This window comes from Rhipicephalus microplus, chromosome 5, assembly GCF_043290135.1.
Source record: "Rhipicephalus microplus isolate Deutch F79 chromosome 5, USDA_Rmic, whole genome shotgun sequence".
Taxonomy (NCBI): domain Eukaryota; kingdom Metazoa; phylum Arthropoda; class Arachnida; order Ixodida; family Ixodidae; genus Rhipicephalus; species Rhipicephalus microplus.
In genome coordinates, this window is record NC_134704.1 from 13,290,744 (window position 1) to 13,318,434 (window position 27,691).

The window sequence follows — 27,691 nt, forward strand, 5'->3', positions numbered from 1 at the left end:
TGTCACCGAGTTGGCCATGTCTCCCGCTACTGCCGCAGCACTTGGACGCCCCCCGTTCGAGCCAATTTTCTTCTTCTCTTCAGCCATACGCGGACCCCCGTCGGTATTCGCCCAGCCGTGAGTATCCTGCTCCCGACGCACCTAACAGTCGCTCTACCGCGCGTTTACCATCATCGCAACGCCGCCGTTCTCCGTCGCCCCAACCCTGCCGCTATCCATCGCCGACTAACTATGGATCTTCCCGGATGGAAAACTAGATTATGCGGCTCCTGGAGGTAGTGCTGCATCCAGTGCGACTGACCCAAATCCTGACGCTACCTACTAATAAGAACTTGCTAGAAGTGAATGTGGACGGTCTTTCTTTGACGACTTTAGTTGACACTGGAGCTCAGGTGTCTATAATGAGTGCTCGTCTGTGTCGCCGCCTCAAAAAAGTACTCACGCCTGCCGTAACACAAGCTGTCCGTATCGCCGATGATGAAACTGTAGCCGTCATTGGAATGTGTGCCGCTCGTATTAGCCTTGCCGGCCGCCACGTTCCTGTTTTATTTACCGTGCTCGATAGTTGCCCTCATGACGTCATCTTCGGGATGGACTTCTTATCAACACATTCTGCCCTGATTGACTGTTCCGCCGGCACTCTCTCTTTAGAACTGCCTCTTCTCCTGAATTCTCACCCTGAACTCCCGAACAGCCTGTGCACCACTGACTTTTTCCGGATACCACCTAAAGCTCTCACATACGTTGAATTGGCAACACCCTCTCCCGTGCCCAACGGTGATTATATCGTGACGCCTATTCCTGATGTTCTCCTGGCACGTGACATTACTGTCCCACACTCCGTCGTAACCATGGCCTCAAACCGAACATATTTACCTGTTATCTATTTCGGTTTTTGTTGTGTTCCAAGCACCCCTGTGTCACGAGCGAACCTCGGAACCCGCGAAGGACCGGTTCCTGAAACTGCTTCCAGACCAGATGTTGACTCCTCCCCTTTCCCCGCTCGGCGCAAACGAGCCACCGTCGTTTCCCCTGGCAGTTCGGCCGCCGCCTCCATCCGAATAGGAATAAACTTGTTCTCAACCGTTCGAGGCTGTCTGAGCTTTTTGGACTACCGCGACCAACGCGTACGTCTATGGGCCGACGACAACACCGGACATAACAGTTTTATAAAACAAGTGCTACCTCAAGGAATATCCGTCGCCACGCTAACACCCTTAATTGATGACTACATCACCTGTTTTGCGGCAAACGTATGTCCCAATCACCCACGTCACTCGCAAGATGCCACGTGCCTGGATGCAACCTTACGCTCCATGATCGCCCCGGACCTCGAACCTGAGAAGTCAGCCGCACTCTGCCACTTTCTGGCTTCATACCGCGACATATTCAACATAGGCAGCCGTCCACTCGGCCAGACTTCACTCGTCAAGCACCGCATCAACACAGGCGATTCTCATCCCATTTATCGGCGATCATACCGGGTGTCTGCCACCGAGCGTAAAGTAATTTAACAAGAAGTTACCAAGATGTTAGCCAAGGGAATCGTTGAACCCTCTTCGAGCCCTTGGGCGTCCCCCGTTGTGCTCGTTAAAAAGAAAGACGGCACGTGGCGCTTCTGCGTGGATTACCGCCATCTGAATAGAATCACGAAAAAGGACGTTTACCCTTAACCCCGCATCGATGACGCTCTCGATTGTCTCCACGGCACCCGATACTTTTCTTCAGTAGACCTACGTTCCGGCTACTGGCAGATTGCTGTCGACGAAACAGACCAAGAGAAGACTGCATTTGTAACTCCAGACGGCCTATATCAGTTCAAAGTTATGCCGTTTGGGCTATGCAACGCCCCAGCTACGTTCGAGCCCATGATAAACTATCTGCTACAAGGGTTCAAATGGTCAACATGTCTCTGTTATCTTGACGATGTTGTTGTATATTCCCCAACATTTGAGACCTACCTTCAGCGTTTGTGAGCTATTCTCGACATATTCCGCACTGCAAACCTTCAATTAAACTCGTCGAAGTGCCACTTCGGACGCCGGCAAATTACAGTGTTGGGTCACCTTGTCGACGCATCTGGTGTGCAGCCAGACCCAGAGAAAATTCGTGCAGTCACCAGTTTTCCTGTACCCCGATCAGTTAAAGACGTCCGGAGATTTGTAGGACTTTGCTCCTACTTTATAAGGTTTGTGAAAAGTTCCGCAACCATCGCTCGACCTCTCACTGAGCTTCTGACGAAAGACGTCAACGTTTACCTGGGGTACCGATCAAGCTGCTGCTTTTTCTCATCTAATCACGCTTCTGACGACTCCGCCTATATTGGCTCACTTTGACCCATTTGCTCCAACAGAAGTCCGAACTGATGCTATTGGTCACGGGATTGGAGCCGTTTTAGCCTAACGCCAACGGGGACACGACCGAGTTGTCGCCTACGCTAGCCGCCTCCTCACAGCTGCTGAGCGCAACTATTCCATTACGGAGCGTGAGTGTCTCGCTCTTGTTTGGGCAGTCTCAAAGTTCCACCCATATTTATATACGGCACAAATTTCTCTGTAATAACTGACCATCATGCGCTATGTTGGCTTACGTCACTGAAGGATCCTACTGGCCGGCTCGGGCACTGGGCTCTGCGACTGCAAGAGTATACCTACACGGTGATGTACAAGTCCGGACGCCTACATCGGGACACAGACTGTCTGTCCCGCTACCCGGTTGCTGAGTCGTGCACTATACTTGACAATGACACCGGCCCTTGCGTCTTTTCTCTTTCGCAAATGACATGCATCGGTGACGAGCAGCGCCGTGATGCGTCCTTGCGTGTTATCATTGAGCGGCTCGAATCACCATCCTCCAATCAGTCCCATCACTCATTCATGCTCCACGATGGTGTATTATACCGCTGAAATTTCAAGCCGGATGGACCGGCCCTGCTGCTTGTCATTCCGAAACACCTTCGCTCGGAAGTTCTAAATGAACTTCATGACCTTCCGACTGCCGGTCACCTTGGTCTCACGCACTTACGACCGAATACGCCGACGCTTCTTCTGGCCAGGGCTTGCACGCTCAGTCAGAAGATACGTTGCGGCTTGTGAGAAATGTCAGCGCCGCAAAACGCCATCGACACTTCCCGCCGGACGCCTTCAACCACTTGACATTCCGTCAGAACCGTTCTTCCGCGTTGGCTTGGACCTACTTGTCCCTTTCCCCTTGTCTTTCTCGGGTAACAAGTGGATAGCTGTGGCCACCGACTACGCCACGCGTTATGCCATCACACGAGCTCTTCCAACAAGCTGCCCCACAGACGTCACCTCAAGGACGTGATTTTGCAACACGGAGCCCCACGGCAGCTGCTTACAAACCGCGGTCGCACCTTTTTGTCGAAGGTGATAGCCGACATCTTGCAGTCCTGTCAAACGAGACACAAGCTGACTACGTCATACCATCCGCAAACCAATGGACTCACGGAGCGTCTAAATCGAACGCTCACAGATATGCTCGCTAAGTATGTTTCAACTAACCACACCGACTGGGATCTTGCGTTGCCGTACGTCACCTTTGCCTATTATTCTTCGCGCCATGACACTGCCGGTTACTCTCCATTTTTTCTGTTGTTTGGCCGAGAACCAACATTGCCTCTAGACACCGTCATACCGTCCCCTGCAGTACCGACCAGTGAATATGCCATGGATGCTATCACTCGGGCCGCTCACGCTCGCGAAATCACCCGTACTCGCCCTCTGACCTCTCAAGAGAAGCAACGGCGTTTGTATGACCAATGACACCGCGACGTACAGTTTCCGCCCGGTTCTTTGGTCCAGCTCTGGTCTCCGACCCGTCAAGTTGGCTTGACAGAAAAACTACTTACACGCTACACAGGTCCATACCGAGTCCTTCGTGTGGTTACTCCTGTGACATATGAGATTGGTCCTGTCGCCCCTTCGCCTTCATGTGCCCAACAGGCTACCGATATTGTACATGTTGTGCGCTTGAAGCCCTACCACTCTCCTAGTGACATTGACATTCAGATGCGCCGAGACGCCCTTCTGCCGCCGGAGATTATGCTACATGCATGCAAATTGAGAATCTAGGGGGCGGCGCGTGTGTGCCTGACAAGGAAGATGAAGGGTGGTCTCCGCTCGGTGTCTGGTCTACCGGTCACGCCGCTGCTGCTGCTAGTTTGAAATATATTTCATCCACAGACTCGTCGATACAGCCTCTCTCTTCCGTAACAATATGTTGCTATAAATTTACCATACTACCAGCATATAAGCCGGTATTAACAAGGAAATAATGAATCAATGTGAGGGTAATATGTTCACTTAACCTAAAGTGACGCTTTGCGGCAAGGCAGGTTTCCCATGATTAAGTGTTTTCACGTCTTAGCACTCCTTCACTGCAATGAAACCATTTTTACAAAAAGTCACATGCATACATTTAAATAAGCGCTTTCACGGCTTAGCACCTTGTAATGCAGTAAAATCACCTTTACAAACAGTTACATGTGGTTTAATATACATCTGTTAGTTCGATTCGAATACACAGAAGATTTTAGTATTTTCAATTCGAATCAAAGTAATTTCAAATACTGTAATATTTGTTTGAATATTGGCACAAGCCTAGAACATACACTAAACAAAATAATTTCGGATAGCAATGTACCAAATTTATTTTTACCTGATTGATCAGGTAATAGAGAAATGCTCAGAATGTAGCCAACCACTATACATAGCCTTCATAGATTACGAGAAGGCGTTTGATTCAGTAGAAATATCAGCAGTCATGCAGACACTGTAGAATCAGGGCGTCGATGAAGCATGTATAAACATCCTGGAAGAAATCTACAGGGCATCAACTGCTACCATAGTGCTTCATAAAGAAAGCAACAGAACAGAATACTAATCAAGAAGGGTGTGAGGCAGGGGAATACAATCTCCCCCATGCTATTTACCGCGTGCTTACAGGAGGTTTTCAGAGGCCTAAAATGGGAAGAGTTTGAGATGAGAGTTAATGGAGAATACCTTAGTAACCTGCTCTTCACCAATGACATTGCATTGCTGAGTAACTCGGGGGACGAATTGCATGCAACTCATGATTACGGAGTTAGACAAGGAGAGCAGAAAGGTGGGTCTTAAAATTAATCTGCAGAAAACAAAGTAATGTACAATAACCTCGGAAGAGAGCAGCACTTCGAGATAGGTAATAGTGCACTTCAAGTTGTAAAAGACTATGTCTGCTTTGGGCAGGTAATAACCGAGCCGAACCACGAGATTGAAGTAACTAGAATAATAAGAATGGGGTGAAGCACATTTGGCAAGCACTCTCAAATTACGACAGGTAGATTGCCACTATACCTCAAGACGAAGGTATATACCAGCTGTATCTTGCCGGTACTTAGCTACGGAGCAGAAACCTGGAGACTTACACAGATGGTTCAGCTTACATCGAGAACGACGCAGCGAGCAATGGAAAGAAAAATGGTAGGTACAACCTTAAGAGACAAGAAGAGAGCAGAGTGGATTAGGGAACAAATGGGGCTTAAGGATATCATAGTTGAAATCAAGAAGAGGAAATGGACATGGGCCGGGCATGTAGCGCGTAGACAGGATAACCGCTGGTCATTAAGGTTAACAAACTGGATTCCCAGAGAAGGCAAGCGGGTTAGGGGGAGACAGAAGGTTAGGTGGGCAGATGAGATTAAGAAGTTTACGGGTATAAATTGGCAGCAGCAAGCACAGGACCGAGTTAACTGGCGGAACATGGGAGAGGCCTTTGTCCTGCAGTGAACGTAGTCAGGCTGATGATGATGTACCAAATTTTTTAGAACTTTATGTCTCTAGAGTACAAAGTATTTTTCACCACAATGTACCTATGTGTGTTTATCTGTTATTCAGTGATGTGAATGGCTGGGGCCATTTTAGAGCAGCTTTTCGGAGCAGCAAAAGCACTTTTTGGAGCAGAAAACAGGGCTTTTGAAGAGCCAAAACCGTATTCTAGAGAAGACAAAAAAAAAAGTCGCAGCTTTGCTGCCAAGGCGAAGCAATGAACATGATAGCGACAAATTGGAAGGTCATGCGCAAACTGGCAAGCAGATCGAAACGTGCCCCACGTTTCTCACGCACAAATGACACACTAAACGTACTCACAGATACAGACAAACGCAAATAAGTGTCTCAGTTTTTACTTCACTGTGTCTGAAAAACGCGCCCTTTTCGCTAACGGAGGCTGTGCAACGATTGCAGTGACCTTTGTGCGCCCTGTGACTACAACAGAATCGTTCCAGTGCAAGCCCAACGCCAGCCAAGATGTGTGATCCTCAACACCGGTAGATAAAGGCACGCGAGAGATCATCCACTCCCCTCCTCTCCGCGGGCCAAAGTACGCGTGAGAGATGAGAACCAATGTGCACTCATTGCGCCATCTTGCTGATAATGCTGAAAACACAATATTTCCCCCTTCCTCCCGAGATGCCCATCAACAACGGTAAGTGGTAGATATAAATAGCTTGCCATTTGAACGTTGAAGGAGGTACCTCTTGATGGCTCAGTGGTTATCGCTTCGCACTGACAATGCGGGGGTCCCGCGTTGTCAATTTATTCTGGACTTTTTTTTCTTGCATTTTCATATATATAGATACTGTGGGCATTTGTTACTTACATCGGCATCATCCCTGCATGATCACAATCACCATCATCAGCTTGTCTCTTTGTCCTCATTGCCACTCTGGGTCATCGTCATCGTCTGTGTACTGGCTCTGCCCGTTCGTTTTGCGAGGTCTTTCCTCAAATAAACGCTGACGCAGCCAAGACTACCAAGACTTCATACGTGGTGGAGGTGTATTTTCGGTCCTCTGACCTCCCGCAGCCCGCTATACCCCCTGGAGCTTCATTCAGGCCGCCGCTTGCGCCCAGAGTCAGGCAGCATGTCCCAGACCGAGCCTGCCGGAACTAATGTCATCAACCACGCACCGCCGCAAGCTGCCCCTCCTACTTACATACACGAACATCAGCGGGAACCCCCGCTCTTCGCTGGTCTTCGGGGAAAAGACGTAGAAGACTGGCTTGATGACTACGAGCGCGTAAGTGCCGCTAATAGATGGGACGAGGCCGCCAAACTGCGTTACGTGCCTTTTTATCTGATCGGAGTCGCAAAGACATGGTATTTTAACCACGTCGTTGACTTACCCGACTGGGCTACCTTCCAGCAGCAACTGCGACACGTCTTTGGGACACCAGACATTCGATCCGCCGTCGCAAAGAGGACACTCGATACTCGCCGACAACATCCCGGTGAATCGTACACTTCATACATCGAGGATGTCCTCGCACTCTGCCGGCGTGTCAATCAATCCATGCCGGAATCGGACAAAGTGCGCCATATATTGAAAGGCATTGGGCCTGTAGCCTTTAATGCCCTCGCTGTGCAAAACCCAGCTACCATTGCTGATGTCGTGACGACATGCCAGCGCCTTGATGCGCTGGACTCCATTCGCCTTCAACCGGACATTGGCGACCACCACTCCACGTCAGATGGCCATCTGCGTGACCTCAACCGGGACATTATACGCGAAGAATTGCGGTCCATGGGCTTCACACCTCCTACACCGCGACCTACACAGCCTTCGGGAATGCCCTTACGTGACATCATCAGGGAGGAACTTACATCCCTGACTGGCTCTGCGCCCGTACAGCCACCTGCTTCTCACCCTATATCCACGTACCCTCAAGATGCTGCCGTGCCTCCCAGCGATGCCCATGCGACATTGCCGCGTCCATCCTTCGCGTCAGTTGCTGCCGCTCCCCCAGTGAACTACCATTCCATGTCCCCTGACCCTTCGGCCCACCTGACAGCACTATCTCCAGGTGCCCCGAATGCCTTCTATTCCCTACCGCGGTGCTCGTCTCGCCCTGTATGCTACTACTGTGGCTATCGCGACCACATATCTCGTTAAAGCGCCAGCAAGATGAGCGTCGGAACGACGTGCGCGAACGGGATTCGTACACTGGGGCGTCTTATCAAGGTTGGCGTTATTCGTCTCCCCCGCACCGGTCTCCATCTCCTCCGGCATCGACTGCACCACGAAACAGCCGAAACACGAGACGCCGCTCGCCTTCGCCCTTCCGCCATTTCACTTCTCCACTTCGGCCCGCCTCATTCACCTCTGATATTCATTTGGAAAACTAAGTGATGCAGTTTGTGGAGGAAAAACTGCATTCGGAATCAGAACTGAAATTCCTCCATCAGGCCCGTGTAACATGGTTTCTGTGGAAGTGGAAGGAGTGCGAGTCGATGCTTTGGTGGACACCAAAGTAATGACGCCTTATGATGGCCCCACCTTAGTTGCTGCCCAGAGGAACGTCATTCGCCCTTCCGCGTTTTGTACTGTGCGTGTTTTCATCGACGGCATCCGCCATCATGTCCAGTTTGCTGTCCTGTCCCGCTGCTCTCACCAACTAATTTTTTATTTTTTTATTTACAAATACTGCTGTCTCAGTTTTTGAGACATTGCAGGAGTGGAATACAAATGTTCAAACAGTAAAACAAATTATCAGAATACATGACTACGCAACTCTTTTTCGAATTGCAGAGCATCGAGTCTGCGCAGAGACCCATCAAGCTCATTCCATAGATCCACGGTCCACGGAAAAAAGGAAAACTTAAAGCAGTCGAGACTAGCTCTAAAGGGCGTAATGTTTAAGGGATCAAATCGTCGGGTACGGCGCGCAGAAGCTGCAACAAAAGAAATGGGCGCTAGAACACCCAAGCCTGTGTGAACAGTCTTATGCAGGAGGATAATACGATCGCAAGTGCGCCGATGTTCTAGAGACTGCAGTGATAAAACATGCGCATGCGAAGTAGGCGAGAACCGCTGGTCATAGCGACGAAAAATAAACCTTATTGCTTTCTTCTGAACAGATTCTAACATAGCTATGTCATGTTTATGGTGAGGCGACCAAACAACCGACGCATATTCAAGTATGGGCCTGACCAAGGTCTTGTACGCTGTCAATTTGCATTCTTTTGTCGAGTTGTTTAAAGTGCGTCGGAGATACCAAAGTTTTCGAAGAGCCTTGTTGCAGATTGTTTCGACGTGCGTGCGCCATTTTAAGTTTGTTGTCAGAGTTACACCTAGGTATTTAAACTCCGTGACACGAGCTAGACTGACACCATTATTAGTGTATGCAAAACTAAGAGGCTGTTTCTTATTTGAAAAGGTCATGGCTACAGTTTTTTTGAAATTAATTGACATTTGCCAGTTTTCACTCCAATTACAAAACAATGAAAAAACACTGTTCAGGGCTTCCTGATCTTCAACACTAGAGATGGTGTTATAGATAACGCAGTCATCTGCATACATTCTTAGTTTAATTTGTGTGTCACCGATAATTTCTGCTACGTCATTTATGTAGATAATAAACAAGAGCGGCCCAAGCACCGAACCTTGGGGCACCCCTGAAGTGATTTGTACTTCAGACGATTTCACATGGTTAAACGTAACAAATTGTGTGCGTGACCGCAAGTAATCTGCTATCCAGTCAACTAGCTTATTGTCACCAAAAAATGTGCGAAGTTTAACTAAAAGTTTAGCATGGCAAACCAAGTCAAAGGCCTTTGAATAATCAATAAATATGGCGTCAATCTGTCCTCGGTCGTTAAGAGAAGAAGCGACGTCGTGCGTAAATTCAAGCAACTGTGTAACAGTAGAATAGCAAGCACGAAAACCGTGCTGTGATCGGGAAAGTATATTGTGTGCATTTAGGTATTCTACAATATATTTATGAATGATATGCTCCAAAAGTTTAGAGCTGGTAGAAAGTAAAGATATTGGCCTGTAATTTGGTATTAATTGCTTGTTTCCAGACTTAAATACAGGCACGACGTTTGCTAATTTCCACAGCTGGGGAACTGTTGCAGAGATTAATGATTTTTTAAATATTACAGTAAGATAATTAGCACACCACTCTGAATATCTTTTTAGAAAGACATTGTGAATACCGTCTGGGCCAGAGCTTTTCGTTACATCAAGATTTAATATAAGGTTATGTACTCCAGAGGAGCTTACTTCAAGATCAGGAAGAGCAGACAGATTGCTGCATGCAGAAAACGAAGGCTTGATGCCGTTATCAGTGGAAAAAACAGATTTGAAATAATTATTAAAGGCATTTGCTATAGCTTCGGGATTTGAGCAGGATTGGTCATTAACAATAAATGATGAAGGTATAGACGATACAGGACTAATCGATCTCCAGAACCTGGATGGATTTTTTTTCATAAATCTAGCCAAAGTATTGCTGAAGTAGTAGTTTTTAGCCTCTTTCATTTTAGTGCCTAATTTACTTTTCAATGTATTAAATGAAGAAACATTGTCGTTACACCTGGAATGACGATTCTTACGTAAACGCTTTACGCGACGAGTGAGTTGAATGATTTCTCTATTATACCATGGGTGTCTTGGGTTCCGTTTAATATACTTTTGAGGCACGTACTTTGATTGGCATTCACGCACAATGTCACAAAACTTAAGGAGCAGCGTATCTACATTGCAAAATTCACTGCAATATACAAATTCATCATAAGATGAAGCTAAAGTGTCCAATACGGAAGTATCATCAGCGTTAGAAAAGTTCAAAACAGTTTTTATCTCAGGTCTTTGAGGTGGACACACTAAGTTCAAGGCAACTTCGACAGCTTTATGGTCAGATAACCCATCGATGACTTCGCATTTTACACCGTGCGATAAGAGTTGCTGGTTTACAAATACAAGGTCCAATATTGCGTCCTTGCGTGTTTCGGTATCTACAACTTGAGTTAACCCAAAAGAAACCGCCAGATCGATCAGGGAAGCGCAAAGTGTCCTGTCACGCCCTGTTGGGATAAGTAAGTTCCAGTTAACGTGCGGGAGATTGAAATCTCCAGCCAAAAGTAACCTACAATCGTACAACTTGTTACTGACAAGGTAATCATTAATAGCAGGGACAATATCATCGGAGTTAGGAGGACGGTAGAGGACACCAATAACTATTACGATACCTTTAATGTATATTTTGCACCAAATGGTTTCTGTACCCGGAAGGTCAGGTAATAAAGAAAATTCAAGATTAGATTTAATTAAAACTGCCACACCGCCTCCACGTCCGGCACGCCTGTCTTTCCGAAGAAGCGCATAACCAGCAGGCGAAATTTCGCTGTCAATAACAGTATCATTTAGCCAGGTCTCAGTAAGGCAGACAATTGATGGGCTGTGGCATTCCACTAAACAGTTCAGAGCTTCAATTTTGTTTAGTATACTCCTCGCATTTAAGTTGAGGACAATTATATTCCGATCACAACGTCAATCAGCCTTCGCGAAAACAGAAGCGGATGAAGCTGAGTTTATACCAAGCGCTTGCGCAGAAGCCGATTTCGCAGAGTCGGACCCCGCTGAAAGCAAGTGCGTAGAAACCTTGATAATGGCTTTTTTATCAGTGTCCCACGTGTAACGAACACCGTCAATTGTGAGGGTGTCGTGTTTAAGCTTCACTTTCCTAGCATTGTTGCGCATATTTTGCGAATTCTGCCACAGCATTTTACGTGCCAGTCGAACCCGAGCAGAGTAGTCCTCATTTATATAAACTTTAGTTCCTTTAAGTTTTCGGGCGTTGCTCATGATGGCAATCTTTGACCTGAAGTCCATCAGTTTAATGATTACCGGCCGAGGTTTATCTCTTCTTACTGCTCCAAGCCTGTGGCAACGCTCTATGTCGTCACAATTTACACCGAGTTTAACTGATAGCAGATCCAATACAGACTCAAGCAAATGGTTAGTCGTCTCGGATGGTGTCTCATGCAAACCATGAATTATCAGGTTGTTTTTACGGAGTCTGTTTTCTAGCTCATCGTTCTGACGGTCAAGCTTACCAACTAGTTTTTGAAGCGTACCAACGGTCTGCTCCAGTTCACTTACACGTGGTATGATGTTTGACACAGACGCCGCCATTGCCTCAACATTCATTAGACGATTTTCAAACGATGCAACTGTTTCAGATAGGCTAGCTAATTCCTGGCTGATACGGGCTTGTCCAGACAGTAGTTGCGACAACATTTCATCAACTTTGGGACCGGGATTGGTCTCTATGTCGCCACAAAGTAACAGTAATGATACTCTTAAGCAATGCACCAGATGTGTCACAACGGCAGTAAAGTTCAGAGGGTCCGGTAGCAGCAGCAAACAGCGGTTATCACTTCTGCAGCATTTGTAATTGTATGTTACCTGCAAGATGAAACAGACGTGCTTGAAACGGCAGTTCGCCATGCCGCCACCGGACCCACTGAAGTGATGGTTCCACATTGCCGCTCTTATATCCTTGGGCATCCTCGCTGCCAGCGCCGCCACTGTACCATGCCGTGAACAGTACAGATGGTTGATCGAAATCACGTCAACAGGCGGAAAATCCTGCACACGATCAGCAGCAGCAGATTCCCGCCCCGTCGAAGATTGCACATGGCCGTCAGTACGATCGCCGCTGAATCGTGGTAGGAGCCTGCGCAGTGTGTCGCTTGAAGGGCCATGCATCAGAACATCCGGACAGCCGGCGATAACGGCAATCTGCAAGATGAAACAGACGTGCTTGAAACGGCAGTTCGCCATGCCGCCACCGGACCCACTGAAGTGATGGTTCCACATTGCCGCTCTTATATCCTTGGGCATCCTCGCTGCCAGCGCCGCCACTGTACCATGCCGTGAACAGTACAGATGGTTGATCGAAATCACGTCAACAGGCGGAAAATCCTGCACACGATCAGCAGCAGCAGATTCCCGCCCCGTCGAAGATTGCACATGGCCGTCAGTACGATCACCGCTGAATCGTGGTAGGAGCCTGCGCAGTGTGTCGCTTGAAGGGCCATGCATCAGAACATCCGGACAGCCGGCGATAACGGCAATCTGCAAGATGAAACAGACGTGCTTGAAACGGCAGTTCGCCATGCCGCCACCGGACCCACTGAAGTGATGGTTCCACATTGCCGCTCTTATATCCTTGGGCATCCTCGCTGCCAGCGCCGCCACTGTACCATGCCGTGAACAGTACAGATGGTTGATCGAAATCACGTCAACAGGCGGAAAATCCTGCACACGATCAGCAGCAGCAGATTCCCGCCCTGTCGAAGATTGCACATGGCCGTCAGTACGATCGCCGCTGAATCGTGGTAGGAGCCTGCGCAGTGTGTCGCTTGAAGGGCCATGCATCAGAACATCCGGACAGCCGGCGATAACGGCAATCTGCAAGATGAAACAGACGTGCTTGAAACGGCAGTTCGCCATGCCGCCACCGGACCCACTGAAGTGATGGTTCCACATTGCCGCTCTTATATCCATCCTCGCTGCCAGCGCCGCCACTGTACCATGCCGTGAACAGTACAGATGGTTGATCGAAATCACGTCAACAGGCGGAAAATCCTGCACACGATCAGCAGCAGCAGATTCCCGCCCCGTCGAAGATTGCACATGGCCGTCAGTACGATCGCCGCTGAATCGTGGTAGGAGCCTGCGCAGTGTGTCGCTTGAAGGGCCATGCATCAGAACATCCGGACAGCCGGCGATAACGGCAATCTGCAAGATGAAACAGACGTGCTTGAAACGGCAGTTCGCCATGCCGCCACCGGACCCACTCAATTTTAGGGTGGGATTTTCTATCATCTGCTTCCGCGGCGATTTGTTGTGGACAACGCGTCGTTCACCTCGCTGACACCGACTACATGCTTGAAGACGACAATCAGAAGCCACTTCGTCTGGTCGCTGCGAAAGACATCGAACTACCGCCACTACAAGAGCAAATTGTCAGCATTACATCCAACGACATCTATCACGGGGATGTATTGGTCTCACCGTCCCCACATTGCGTTCGCAAAGGTATAGTTCTTCCGTCCGGTGTCGTTCGTTTTTGCAATGTCTCGGCACTTGTCACCGCTGTCAACTCTACACCGGAGAAGATCTTACTGCCACAGGGCACTACTGTGGCCCGTGTTGATGACTTTGAGCCTGTATTTGTCACGCCACTTCAGGCCATCGCATCCAAAGAACCTTGCCTCGGTGAGCATGTTTCTTCCTTCACCTTTACCACCGCTATCAGCAGCGAATTGACATATTCACAGAGGCAGCAGCTGCTCGCATTGTTACAGAAACGTGCAAATTCTTTCGATATTTGCTCGTCTAAGCTGGGCCGCACTAATACTACAGCACATCGAATTCAAACTGTTGGGACATCTATCGCACACCGCCGACCCTACTACGTGTCTCTAACTGAAAGAAAAATTATAGAAGAAAACGTTGCAGACATGCTTAAACGGGAAGTCATCCGTCCCTCATCTAGCCCTTGGTCGTCTCCTATTGTTTTGGTCCATAAAAAAGATGGCTCTGTGCGGTTTTGCGTTGACTACCGGGCACTCAATAAGATCACACGCAAGGATGTGTACCCTATGCCACGCATTGACGACACCCTTGATTCCCTACAAGGCGCGGAATTCTTTTCAAGCGTCCACTTGCGTTCTGGGTACTGGCAGATCCCCATGCATGAAGACGATAAGGAGAAAACGGCATTCGCAACCCGCGACGGGCTATATGAATTCAACGTGATGCCTTTCGGGCTCTGCAACGCACCCGCGACTTTTGAGCGCATGATAGATACCGTGCTGCGCGTCCTGAAATGTAAAAGTTGCCTTTGCTACCTGGACGACATTATTATCTTTTTGTCAACGTTTCCTGAGCACCTAGAACGATTGGATCAAGTTTTGACGTGCCTTGCCGGCGGCGGGCTTCAAATAAGCACTAAGAAATGCTCTTTCGCTAGCAAATCTATCAAGGTCTTAGGACACGTCGTTAGCAAAGATGGCATCCGGCCCGACCCTGACAAGATTTCTGCAGTCCTTCACTTTCCACGTCTCGAAAAACCAAAGGAGCTTCGCAGTTTCCTTGGCCTCGCCTCCTATATTCGCCAGTTATTCAGAACTTCGCTTCTATTGCTGCTCCATTACACCAACTACTTGCTTCCAACGTCCCCTTTCTGTGGTCTCAAGAATGTCAAACGGCATTCGACCTATTGAAGCGGGCACTCACGTCTGAACCACTTCTCTGCCACTTTGACGAAGCCGCACCGACTATCCTCCATACCGACGCTAGCGGCCTTGGTATAGGAGCCGTTCTTCTACAACGTGACAAGTCTTCCTTAGAGAAAGTTGTTGCATATGCCAGTCGCGTACTCACCCCTGCCGAAAAGAACTACACTATAACTGAGCAAGAGTGTTTGGCTGTGGTTTGGTCGGTCCAGAAGTTCCGTCCCTATCTTCACGGCCGTCACTTCACAATCATTACGGACCACCATGCCTTATGCTGGCTTTCTACACTGAAGAACTTGTCCGGACGCTTGGGTCGGTGGATACTACGCTTGCAGGAGTGCGACTTTGACATAACTTACAAGTCAGGCAGAAAACATCAAGACGCCGACGCTTTATCTCGTTGCCCGCTTCCAACTACCCATATCAGCGTTGGAGAGAACTCAACCACCACATCTACCAAAGTTCATACGCTCGCATCAATAAGGCAACCTTCTTCGGACGACGAGCCAACATTTATCTCCCACCAGCGGTCCGATTCATACTGCAGACGCATGATGGACCACCTTTCGGGAGTTTCTCATCCACCCAACGCGCGACTCCGTCGTCAACTCCTGCACTTTAAGCTGGACAATGGGGTTCTCTACCGCCACGTCTATCACCCTGACGGTCAGCGCTGGGTTCCTGTACTGCCACGCTCTCTTCGACTTCAGGTGCTCGAAGCCTTCCACGACGACTTGACTGCTGGTCATCTTGGTTTTAAAAAAACTCTTGACCGCATTCGATGTCGTTATTACTGGCCTGGCCTTTCTTCTAGTGTAGCGCGGTACGTCGGCTCCTGCTACCCATGCCAGCGTCGTAAACTCCCCACGTCTGCACCTACTGGACCTCTACAGCCACTTCCGTGCCCTTCAATGCCTTTCGAGGTTGTAGGTGTTGACCTTTACGGGCCTCTCCCCGTCACATCTGCTGGCAAACGATGGATAGTGACCGCCGTGGACCACCTGACACGCTACGCTGAGACTTCCTCTGTTATTACAGGCTCAGCTGTGGAAGTTGCAGACTTTATTCTTCACGCAATAATACTGCGTCATGGGGCTCCTCGTGTACTGCTTAGTGACCGCGGCAAAGTGTTCCTGTCACGAATGGTAAATGAAGTACTGTGCGCTTCTGGAACTACTCACAAGACAGCTTCAAGCTACCACCCTCACACAAATGGTCTCACAGAATGATTTCAGCGAACCCTTCCTGACATGATAGCCGTTTACGTCCACCCCGACCACAAAAACTCGGTTACTCTTTTACCATTCCTGACATTCGCTTACAACACCGCCGTTCAGCGAACAACTTGCTACTCACCGTTTTACCTCGTGTACGGACGCACCCCGACTACCTTTCTCGACATCTCCTTCTTTAACAGCCATGGGAATTCATGTCAGTCTTCTAGCGAAGAATACATTTCCCGCCTGGCCCAGTCTCGCCATCAGGCTCGCATCAATACTGAAGCGAGACAGCTCAAGCGGAAGATCATTTATGATGAATCCCACCGCGTTGTGTCTTTCCAACCTGGTGACGAGGTGCTGCTTTTGACACCTATTTGCACTCCTGGTCTTTGTGACAAATTCCAACCACGCTTCATCGGGCCATATATTGTTTTAAAACAGACTTCGCCAGTTAATTATCGTGTCACACCACTCGTCGCCCCAACAGACCGCCGCTACCGCAGCACAGAGATTGTCCACATTTGTCGCATGAAACCTTTCACGCGACGTTCCCCGTCACTTTGACTTACGGCGGCCAGGGTGTCCGCTTCCAAGTGGGGGGAATTAGTGTGGGCATTTGTTACTTACATCGGCATCATCCCTGCATGATCACAATCACCATCATCAGCTTGTCTCTTTGTCCTCATTGCCACTCTGGGTCATCATCATCGTCATCGTCTGTGTACTGGCTCTGCCAGTTCGTTTTGCGAGGTCTTTCCTCAAATAAACGCTGACGCAGCCAAGACTACCAAGACTTCATAATACGTATATTATACGGTGCATGACATCGACACCGACGGCGAAATCCAGCCGAGTGTCCATATAATTGCTATCGCAATAAAAAAGGTTTTTGGAGCTGTCGAAAGTGCATTTCAGCACAGGAAAAAAAAAAGCTTTACAAGCAACAACTAATAAATGAAAGCAGAAAATCAGGCTGTTGGAGATGCTAAAGGGTCGTTTCTGAGTGTTGTTTCTGAGGGTCGTTTCTAAGCTGTCAACCGTGCTGCTGACGCGGAAAGGCCAGCGAGTGGAGACTGCGCCGGGGACGGGCCGTAAGCACGTGAGTCTCGAACAGCTGATACAGCCTGTTACTGGCTTGGCTAGGGCTGTGGTCCTCGTTCAAGCGACTCGCATCACCGTAGGGGGCCCTGAAAAAGGATCTCTCCCGGTGAACGAAAACAGAGGGTCGCCGAGAGGGCCGTACCCCGTGCTGTTGCAGCCAACCACCTCGAACGAGATCAAGTCCGTCGTTACTGGATCGAACAGGAACGAGCGCCTTGAGGGGGTCTGCTCTGAAGCCATGCCGAAACCAAGTTGGGCGCCAGTTATGTGGAGATAGGTTTGCACTAGGCTTAGCTACTAAGCGCAACCGTGTAGGGATGCAACGTCCTCCACTGCCACTGCGTGTGAAGACGCTGCGGCCGGGTTCGTCGTTTTCTCCGGTGTCACGCTTCCTGTGTCACGCTTCTCCCTTTTCCGTCCCTGCCACGTAAAGACCCTTGTCCTCGCACTGATGTGCATGAAGAGAGAGAGGGAAAAAAAAAGAACGCTGTCGCTGGGCTGAAAGAATGTGTGATTGAAGGGGAAAAAAAAGGCACTATCATCTGTCTGCAGCACTTGCCTTTTGCAGGAGCACGGCTCTCCGCCTTGATGGGGGGGAGGGGGTCTCACGCGTCCGCGCCACGCTTCCCCCTTTTCCGTTCCTGCCACGTAACCCTTCTCTTTCCAAAGACGCATGCGAAGAGAGCAAAAAAAAAAAAAGCTGCCGTGGAGTGTTGGTTGCTTCTCTCCATGTGGAGATGCTCCTCCTTTCTCGTCACGTGCTGGCCATGCTGCGGCTACTCCGCTACGCAGTCATTGTTAAGCACTGCGCAGTGTCGCCCAGGAGGCTGACAGAAATCAGGTACCTTCTTCCTCCTTCTAGAATCACTCAACAACAACGCAGTCGTTGTCGTCGTTTTTAGAAAGTGTCGGCGCTGGACATTTCTGCACTCAACTTCTCTTGCCAGGAGAATGCTGAAGACAAAGTAGAAATGCTTTGCTAGCTGCGTGCAAAACTGACTCGTTGCAAAGCAAACGTGTGCAGACACGCATCACCAATTACTTCAATTAATAACGGATGTCCTGTGATTTGTGAATAAATGTAAGTCTTCTGAAACTTCCCCCTCGTGTGTTAGCTCAATGCACATGTGCCACTGCATGGAGAGCGCTCCGTTTATTTAGCTTTCATTCATTCGAACTTCCTTTAATTCGAACAAATTTTTGGGCCTCTAGAGTTCAAATTATTGAGATTCGACTGTATATGAAAACAACTTCCAATTATGAAAGCAGCGATTCACATCATGAAAACGAAGGCATGCATGGGGCATGTACAACATTCGAGTTGAGTTTTGTGGTCGCCAATGCTTTGGACATCGCGCCTATGGCAAGCGGAAATTCAGTTGCCGTTATGTGAGGAAATGCACGTGCATGAGAAGCTCTGAAAAGTTAGTCGCTGACTTCATGCAACAGTTTTCTTTTTCTGCGTTCATTTTGTCAGCACAGCAGGCCTGCAAACGTTAACTTTTCAACATTTGCAAATTTAAGGGGATGAGAGTTTACATCCCTGCCACATGGCTCAATTCTCGGAATGGCGCGGCTGCCAGTCTGATAAATGCTGTGCATTTGCAGTCACTAGAACAAGGTGTTTTGCTTATATGATGTATATCCGTTCTTTTGGCGAAACACATTATATAAGCGGTTTATGGTGTAATAGAAAAGTAATCCGACTAACACTGCACAAGCGCGCATGTTTTCCTTAATCTAAAGTACGCGTACTCGCAATAACGGGAGCATGCAGTGTGCACGTGAAGACAGGCGCATGCTATAGGGCTTTTCCAAATAGAGAAATTGTAGTCTCGTTTTCTATATATGGAAATGCCACAGTTGGCGCATCTTTGGCACAGAATAGTGTAAATGTAGCAGGATGTAGCAGGATTGGTCTTGGCACAGTTTGGCGCAAGCTATCACATCACAGCGTTATTTCGATTTTACAAAGTTTCGCTGCTGTGGACGAAAACAAAAGCAGGAAATTGAAATTTCTGCTGGTGCTGGAAGACACATTGTTCAGTTGCGTGCACTTTCTATGAACACATTTTTCCAATACCGCATCAATTAATTGAGATAAGCCACTGAAGCGGAGCAGCCCATTTTCCATCCATGCCTTCAAGAGAAAGTGTGCACCCAATGCTCTCCTTGTCTTCAGAGCAGCAGAGAGAGAAAGCATGTGGCTGATGCGTGGCATGCGCGAATGCTGGTGCACTGCATCAAGCATTACTCTTCTAACCCTATTATCGGCTCGCACTGCATATTTTCGCATTCTGCACGTGCCGTGTGTCAACAACACCTGATTTGGTATTTTTGTAATCACTGTGTGTCAAGTGCAGTGAAACCCCTTTAATACGTACCTGCCGGGGACGACGACGTAAGTACACACTAAATGTACCACGCATTAACCACCAGCTACAAATTCGCATCTCCTGGCATGCACTATCACCACCAACAAAGAAGGAAACTCGGTGCTACTGAAAATATTGCCTGAAATGCCCACCGCAAAGCCATTTCTTTCCTTCAGCCAAAGTACCGAGAAGTTTCTGACTCTCACACAACCGCCCGATAGCACGCGGTGGCGAAACCGATGACAATTTCGAAACTGCCCAGGATCCAGGATATGCAGCGTGGTAGAGCAACAGAACGGACACAATCGGCTGTACGTGATACAGTTGTTCCGCAGTCTGCTTCTAAGCGAAAACTGACGCAGTTTTCTCCTTAAAAACGCGGTACAGTCACATGAGCCAAACCTTTTACTGCGTGGCTAGTTGTGTGCAGTGCTTCGCTCACTCTGCGCACACTGTGACTGCCGATCCACTTCCTGTTGAGTACACCCTTTACACCCTCTCCCCTTCAGGCCAAGCACAGATTCGGCAAATAGCCTGCTCGGTTAACGCAGCGACGAAGAGCTTTCTGCAAGCAATGTGCTCTCCGCAATGCTCTAGCAGTCCTGGGAGCGGAAGGAGCCGCATTTGGGCTTTCGCTAAATAAAAGCGTGCAGCATGGTTATAGTAGCGCTACGCTCGCTGTATGGTGCGCGTGTTGGCACGATACAGCAAGGTTTCTTGGTGCCCACAATCCACAACGCTAAACTCCGCGACAGTGAACTGCTTGCGTTTATGTAAAGCAGGGCGTGCTAGAATGCGGTCCCGCAAAACGAAGTGGTAGCGATCGGTGGCCCAACGTGTTCAGGTAGTCGCCTAATAAAAGCGTGCAGTAGGCCTAACATGACGGTACGCCACACGCGTCTCTGAGCAGGTAACCAGGGATGTTTAGTGAGATAAGGCTTTTCGCTCGCGATAAGACATACCGGCTTGTTTGTCAGTGGTCGCCACCTCGCCTTCATTTTTTCCCCAATGATTACTCACAATGTCATCGCAGCAATCGAAATAACTTATCGGCTGATCTCCGCACTTATCAACATGACGAAAAATCATTCACGGCCCATTGTGGTGCCTGCAAAGTTCAGAGGAGCAGTAAAATTTTGTCGTGCAAAATGTTATTGCTGTTAATATGCACTAATTGGTAGGCAAAGGTCGAACACTACGGCTTAAGCAGTCCACGAATGCATTAGTCTTTATGAGACTTGGTCAAGGGGTTCGTCGCAACTACGTTTTAACGGTTAGTACACTTAAAACAGGTATGCACTAACGAGGTTTGACTGTAACAAGCATGAGCAGTCAAAAGCTAGCAATGCAGTTGAGATATGTGATACCGGACCACCGCACATTGACCATACAACCAACAAAGCGCGTAAATCTGGTACCTTGTACCAAACTACCGCAAAGACCAGAATTAGGTCAAATGTTTTTTTAAAAAAAGGACGCAATAAGTCGGCCCTCACTTTATATAATAAATAAATAATAAATAAATAAATAAAATAAATATACCACTCAATGGCAGAAAAAATGTGTAAGTCTCGCAACAATGGGCAGTCGAAAGCCTCCACTGCCATCGTGAGCATAAGCAGTGGCGCCGTTGGGCAAGGCTAGGCAAGGCCTACAGTGTTCTAGCGATGCCATTTTGCCTCTGTTATCTGCTGTCAATCTTCTCTTTTCTTTTTCCTATTTCCTTCAGAAATAAGTGATAGTCGACAGCACTTTACGATAGGCTTTAAGAAAAAAGTTATCGAGTATGCCGAAGTGCACGGCAACCTGGCGGCACAACGTGTATTCGGTGTATCGGAGAAAAGCGTCCGTTGCTGGAGGAGCTAAAAACAGCACATCACATCCTGCAGCAACCAAAAAAAAAAAAAACAACGTTCCATGGATGGACTGCAGTGAACCCTGAAATGGAAACGCTATTCGCCGAATTCGTCCGGGAGCTGCGTGCAAGGTCGCTACCCGTAACAGCAGAGTGAATCTGCGTGAAAGCTCTCGAGATAGCGCGCAACTCCGGGCTCACGAGGATGCAACTCAAGAGATTGCCAACGTGGGTGCGCCAATTTATGAAAGCGGATGGGCTTTGCTGAGGCAGCATACTTCCGTCTTTCCGCAAATGCTGCATCAGTAAAGCACTGGATGGAATGGAAGACGATGCACTATGGCATGTTACTAGTCAAAAACAGACGTTGTCAGACTCAAGTTTGGACAAGTGTGAGTGACAGCACTTTGTGGCCTTTGACGTTTAACTATATAAGATGTTTCTTTCGATGCTTAGTATGTATTTTCTTGTCTCTATTCCTGCATGGGCCGTGAAAAGCCTGCAGTATGTTCAAATAAAAAAATTATAAAAAAATTAGTGTCCATACAAAAAGAAATGTCACCACAGTGCAGCTGGTTGTGCTGTATGATTACGAAGGTAAGGGTGCACCACGATACTTTGCGATTTTTAAAGATTTCTTTTTCAGCGATTCAAAGTTTGGGGGGGTCGACGTATATTCAGTTTTTACGCTATGTGCTTTGAACTTTTGCACATAACATGGCTGCTTGCCCACTTGCCTGAAGAAAGATGAAAAGGGCCCACGTGTAAGCCGCTGGCGTCTTGAGATACAGTCACCCTGGCCTCCTCGATAGCCTCCTGAGCATCATCAGGAATTGCAGACAACTGCTGCCTCAGCTGGCTTTCCAGCATGGTCATGGCTTTCCTTCGTAACACAGTCACTGCGCTGCTTTCTTCACCGCTTGTAGTGCCTGAAAATAAGCATAAATAATCAAAAGCGTCACCAAAAAGCACACAAACGTGATAAAAAGTAAAAAAAAGCGTGGGTGTAAAACGGGCATGGCTGACCCAAGAACGGCAATCAAAGCTTGTCGAGTACCAAGTGAGACAGTTCAGTGACAAGCTAAGACATAACTAAAGACAACGATGAGAGCAGTACTGCATGCATGCTTTTGTCTGATTTGCTTTAGAAAGCCAACTCTTATCATTAAAGAGTAATACAAAACAAAGAAAGTGGGTGTGAAAATGGGACCATTGGTGACAAACTGCAAGCTAATCTACAAGTAATTATGAGCAAAAAGTAAACAGCAAGAAAACAATAAGTAGAAATTTTGCTTGGAAAACGTATCAGACGCATTATCAAAATGCTGCAGAAAAAAGGAAACTACATCCATTTATTGACTGCCGAAGCCCTGGTGGCTTGTATAAACCAACAGTTCTTACAGGGTGCTATCTCTTATTGTTGCACAAAGGCTGTAAAAGGTCTTCCCTGGAGTTGGGAAAATACTAAATATGAGGTTCAAAATAAGTTCAAAGCAAACAGTGATCTGGTAAAACGTATTTCAAATCAAATAGTACTTATCACACATTATAAAGAAAAATAAGCACCTCATTATGACCCAAGTTACTCGCAGAATATTTTTGAGAATCAAAACTAGGCTTGTGTGCATGTCATTTTTTTTAATTCGAACCACAGTACAACAATCAACAGTAGGAACATTTGAATAGTAATATGGTGTAGCAGTTGGTAAAGCACGCCATGTTTTAAAATTTACTATATATATTGTATATAAGCATATCTGCCAAGTTCAAGGATCCTGAATCCAGATTTTTGCATGGGGGGGGGGGGGGGAGTTCACGCTGAATTATTTGCCCTATTTTTTTCATGGCAACAAAAAAAAAAGCATCGCTAAAAAGAAGAGAATGGGCGGGGGAGGGGCCCTCTCAATGGCACGCGCAAACATCAGCGTTGTGATTGCAGTCTTATAATTGCTCAGAATGGCCAAACACAGGAGGGTAGGGTTTCTCACTAAGGTGAGAGCACAAATACTCCCGAACTTTTGCTTCATACAAACAACTAGCAAAATCTATTTTCGTCAAAACAAGTTGCATACGTTTTCCCGAGACACACGTGAACAGACGGGGGCTGCATCGAAAGCGCAAGTCAAAGCTTTGCTCACAACTAAATTACTTTGACAGGAACTCCAAACGCCTTTTTTTTAAGTCTTTACACTCTTTGGTCCACCACTGTATGAGCCGCATGCCCTCGGAGCTCTCACTATTCCATCGCCGCGACCACGGTATCATGCGCGGTTGTGGCAGCTACGACGACACACACTGTAGGAGACTGCGTGTGCTGGTAGCACGCGTACTTTCGAAGCTTCGAGCACACTGCTGTCAGCCTTCATTTGATTGTTCTGGTACTGAAGTTCATATCACCCACCGCGATTATGAAAAGTGTTCGAAACATTCAAATTTCCATCCAATGTACACAGTGAAATTTGGCTGGAGAACTTCACGAATTCGTATCTGCCACGATGAACGCCTCCTAAACTCGTTTATAATAAAATGTGGTGGATTTGGAAAAATCCAGGAGCGGATCGATTTGTATTTTTTTCAATGCTGCCACATCACGCACAGAAATTTCGATTCCTGAGAGATTATTATGACAACCGTACAAACGGAAGAAACTTTCGAAATCCGGGAATCTCCCGAACAATCTGGGAGACTTGGCAGGTATGTATAAGTGTACATTTAATCTTGAAGTGTGGCTTCATGGCAGTGAGAATTTCTCCTGTTAAAATGATTCACAGCATTGCAGCTTAACACTACAGTGAAACCCTCTTTTCAAAGGAGTTACAGTGGTTAAAAGTTGCGTATGTTCACTTCGAATACTTCAAAATTTCGAATGTGCAGTAGATATGGGAATACATTATGGAATTACCATATTACCTGGACAACTTAGATCAAAAATCTTGAAATTCACTTATGCTGCCAGTGCATACCTGTTCCCAGACCATCAAGAAAAGTCATCACAGCTCCATGAACATAGGCTGCTGCAGGGCTTAGGTGGCCCATTGTGCGCTTGATGAGCTCCGTCCAAGCCAATATGTCACGAGCTGTGGCTACGCAACGTCGCCCTAAATCATCAGAGCGCAGCCAGTCCAAAAATTCTGCTATAGCAGCCCCTAAAGTCAGAGAACCAAGGTGCACTGAGGGGCTCAGGTTGTGGTCTGCAATGGCTGCCAAGTCGGCTGACGATGCCATACCAGGACACCAGATTTCTGTGAAGCGGTTCCGCAATGCTGGTGAAAGCTGCAGGCAATGGTACAACACCATTAATTGTGACATAGTAAACTCATCAAGTAATCATGCTAAGCATGTCTATTGCTGTTCTATGCAAGATGTAGTGCTGAAAGTGTTGTAACTATAGGCGTGTCATACCAGGAGATACATACTCGAGCATTGTAACAAGGAAAGAGGATACAACAATATAATGGATGCAGTGAACCCTCAAATGGAAACGCTATTCGCCGAATTCGTCCGGGAGCTGCGTGCAAGGTCGCTACCCGTAACAGCAGAGTGAATCTGCGTGAAAGCTCTCGAGATGACGCGCAACTCCGGGCTCACGAGGATGCAATTCAATATAACAAGGTAAATAAATTTCCCACAGAAACCTGCATAGAGATACATGCATTATCAAACATTTTTTTTAACAAAGTAAGCTGCCCTGTCAGTAGTTATAATGAACTAAAATGGTCTGCAAAACCAAAAAAAGGCCCCATGCATTTGCCTGACCTATACTGCTTTACGTAGTGTTCAGTTCGGTGCGGTGATTCGAAACTTTTGTGGCCCTACTCAGTGCCCCGTGTTCTCACTTGTGCCCATGTGCAAGCAGCAGTTGCACACACTCTTTGTTCATATCATTGCCATAATTCACACTTTTGTATAAATTCAAGAATGAGAAGTTATATAGTTACCCAAGCACACTGCTTCATTCCAAGGTTAATCTTCATTTAGAATATCGGCTTACTTTTGATTTTAAAACATAAAGTGGGGACCACTACATGCTTGGAACAGCAAATAGACAGTGCAAGCACATGTAACCATGTACAAAAGACATAGTCCCGCGACAAAGCAAAGAATGCGAAGACTTGCATTCTACCAGAAGTCAGATCCTACTACTACTCAAAGCTGTTTTCACTTCCTTTGAACTGAAAAAAATGACATATGCACAGGCCTTGCTTCAATTAATCAAAATATTGTGTACATTAGCTCACTTCATTACAACTGAAAAAAAATTACCTATGCACAGGCCTTGCTTCAATTATTAAAAATATTGTGCACATTAGCTAGATCATGAAAAATATTCCCTTTTTTTATACGTATATATTTCATATAAACCACTCGAATTTTATCAAAAAATATTCGACCAAAATCACAACATATTTGCTTCGAATTCGCTTCTAACCTAAAGTTAACTATTCGCACAAGCCTAATGTTCATTTCCACTAGCAATCCAGAACAAGAAGTCTTCCATATTTGCCCCTAGTGGAATCTCACCTCTCGTTTGCCGAAATCACCCCCAGGGTTCATGGTTGCCAGGAGACGAAACCCCGAACTGGCCACCAGCTCCCGCCCACAGTCTGGTAGAAGCAGAGTGCGCTCGGGCTCCAGCAGACTGTTCAGACGTTCAAGCACAGCATCTTCGGCGAGGGAGATCTCATCAATCAGAAAAGGTTCACCATCAAGCATTGCTTCCACCAAGGGGCCGTCCACCCACTGGAAAAGGGGACCCCCAGGCTCCCTCCCTGGACGCAAGCTTCCGAGCAGGTCACCCGCCTCGGAGTGTAGGTGACAGCTTACAGTACGAAGCTTTTGGCCTCCCAGCAAGGCAAGGAGTTGACAGACTGTCGTTTTTCCACACCTATCAACAAGCACGTGAGATGAAGGTTCGAGAGAGCTAATGAGGCACATGAGCAGCGGCAGTTTACACATGGTCGTTTGAAGGTCCACCAGTTAACAATGGCCACTGACGTATAATAAAAGCCCTTACATTTCAATGACTGTCCCCTATTATTTACAGCCACTGACAATGTTTAATAACCCTGCACACATAATGACAAGTTTGCCAACCATACAGTGTGTCTTTATAATTCTTATACTATATCTTGTAATTTGTGCCCATTTAGCTACATAGTAAGATCAGAGGAAGGCTCAAGGAAGGAACACAGAGGTATGAAAGAAACACAGAGTATGAAAGATCACAGCTCGTATGAATTTCGGGTCGATATGAATTAGTCTGTGTTTATACCCAAGGACCTTTTTTAGACTACAATGTGCTAGAGTACGGTGGTTGCGAACCAATTTTCACACCACAATTGCCCTGCAGATACGAATAAGAAGAGCTGCCACGCTCAGAAGCCACAGATGTTAAGGCAATCGCATGCACACCATGCACACTGCATGGCCAGTTTGGAGGCCCTAATACAAGTGCTTGTCCTTCCTCTTTTAAATTACAGATGGCATTGGCTGGAGCTGTATCACGTTATTCAGCTCCTATCTTCACCTTGCAATCACTGAAGGTGGGGACTAGGGCTGCTTGCAGCTTTATGACTAATAACAGATGCAAGAGTTGCATTTGGGCAAATTGTTCATGCAAGTGGAGAATTAAACGCTGATTGTTCAATGCTTTCAGTGCGCAAGCTATGTTGTGATGACAGGTTGATCTGCTTCATTTCATCTTCAGCTGTATCTATGGTGTTTCGTTGAGAACTACAGTAAAATCTCGTTAATTCAGAGTCACTGGGGCCGCGAGAAAGCTTTGAATTAAGTTGGTTTTCGAATTAAAAGAACACGTAAGGAATGAGATGCAAGGAACTTAAAACTATTCAATCAGTGCTCAACACTTGCTGTGCCAGCTAGCTTGTGGCTCCAAAGGTTATGTTTTCCAGCAATACCTGGTCTTTATTTTGCCGTGAACATAAAGAAATGTTGAGGCTCGCTGCTACCAGAAAAGAAAAGGAAAAACGCGGTCGTGATCAACTAAAATGTGCGTCTGCAGAAGACATCTTCACTGCAACACAGTAGTG

At 47.3% G+C, this 27,691-nt stretch overlaps 1 protein-coding gene across 1 annotated transcript in view; it reads right to left on the reverse strand.

The window, feature by feature from the left end:
* LOC119174009 (midasin) overlaps nt 1–27,691 on the reverse strand; it is a 213,071-nt gene that overhangs the window by 127,995 nt on the left and 57,385 nt on the right. Inside the window, exons 21-23 of the mRNA XM_075894860.1 lie at nt 26,163–26,526; nt 24,605–24,914; nt 22,379–22,570 (exon numbers count right to left, since the gene is read on the reverse strand). Coding sequence (XP_075750975.1) covers nt 22,379–22,570; nt 24,605–24,914; nt 26,163–26,526 — 866 coding nt within the window. The remainder of the gene's footprint in view (nt 1–22,378; nt 22,571–24,604; nt 24,915–26,162; nt 26,527–27,691) is intronic.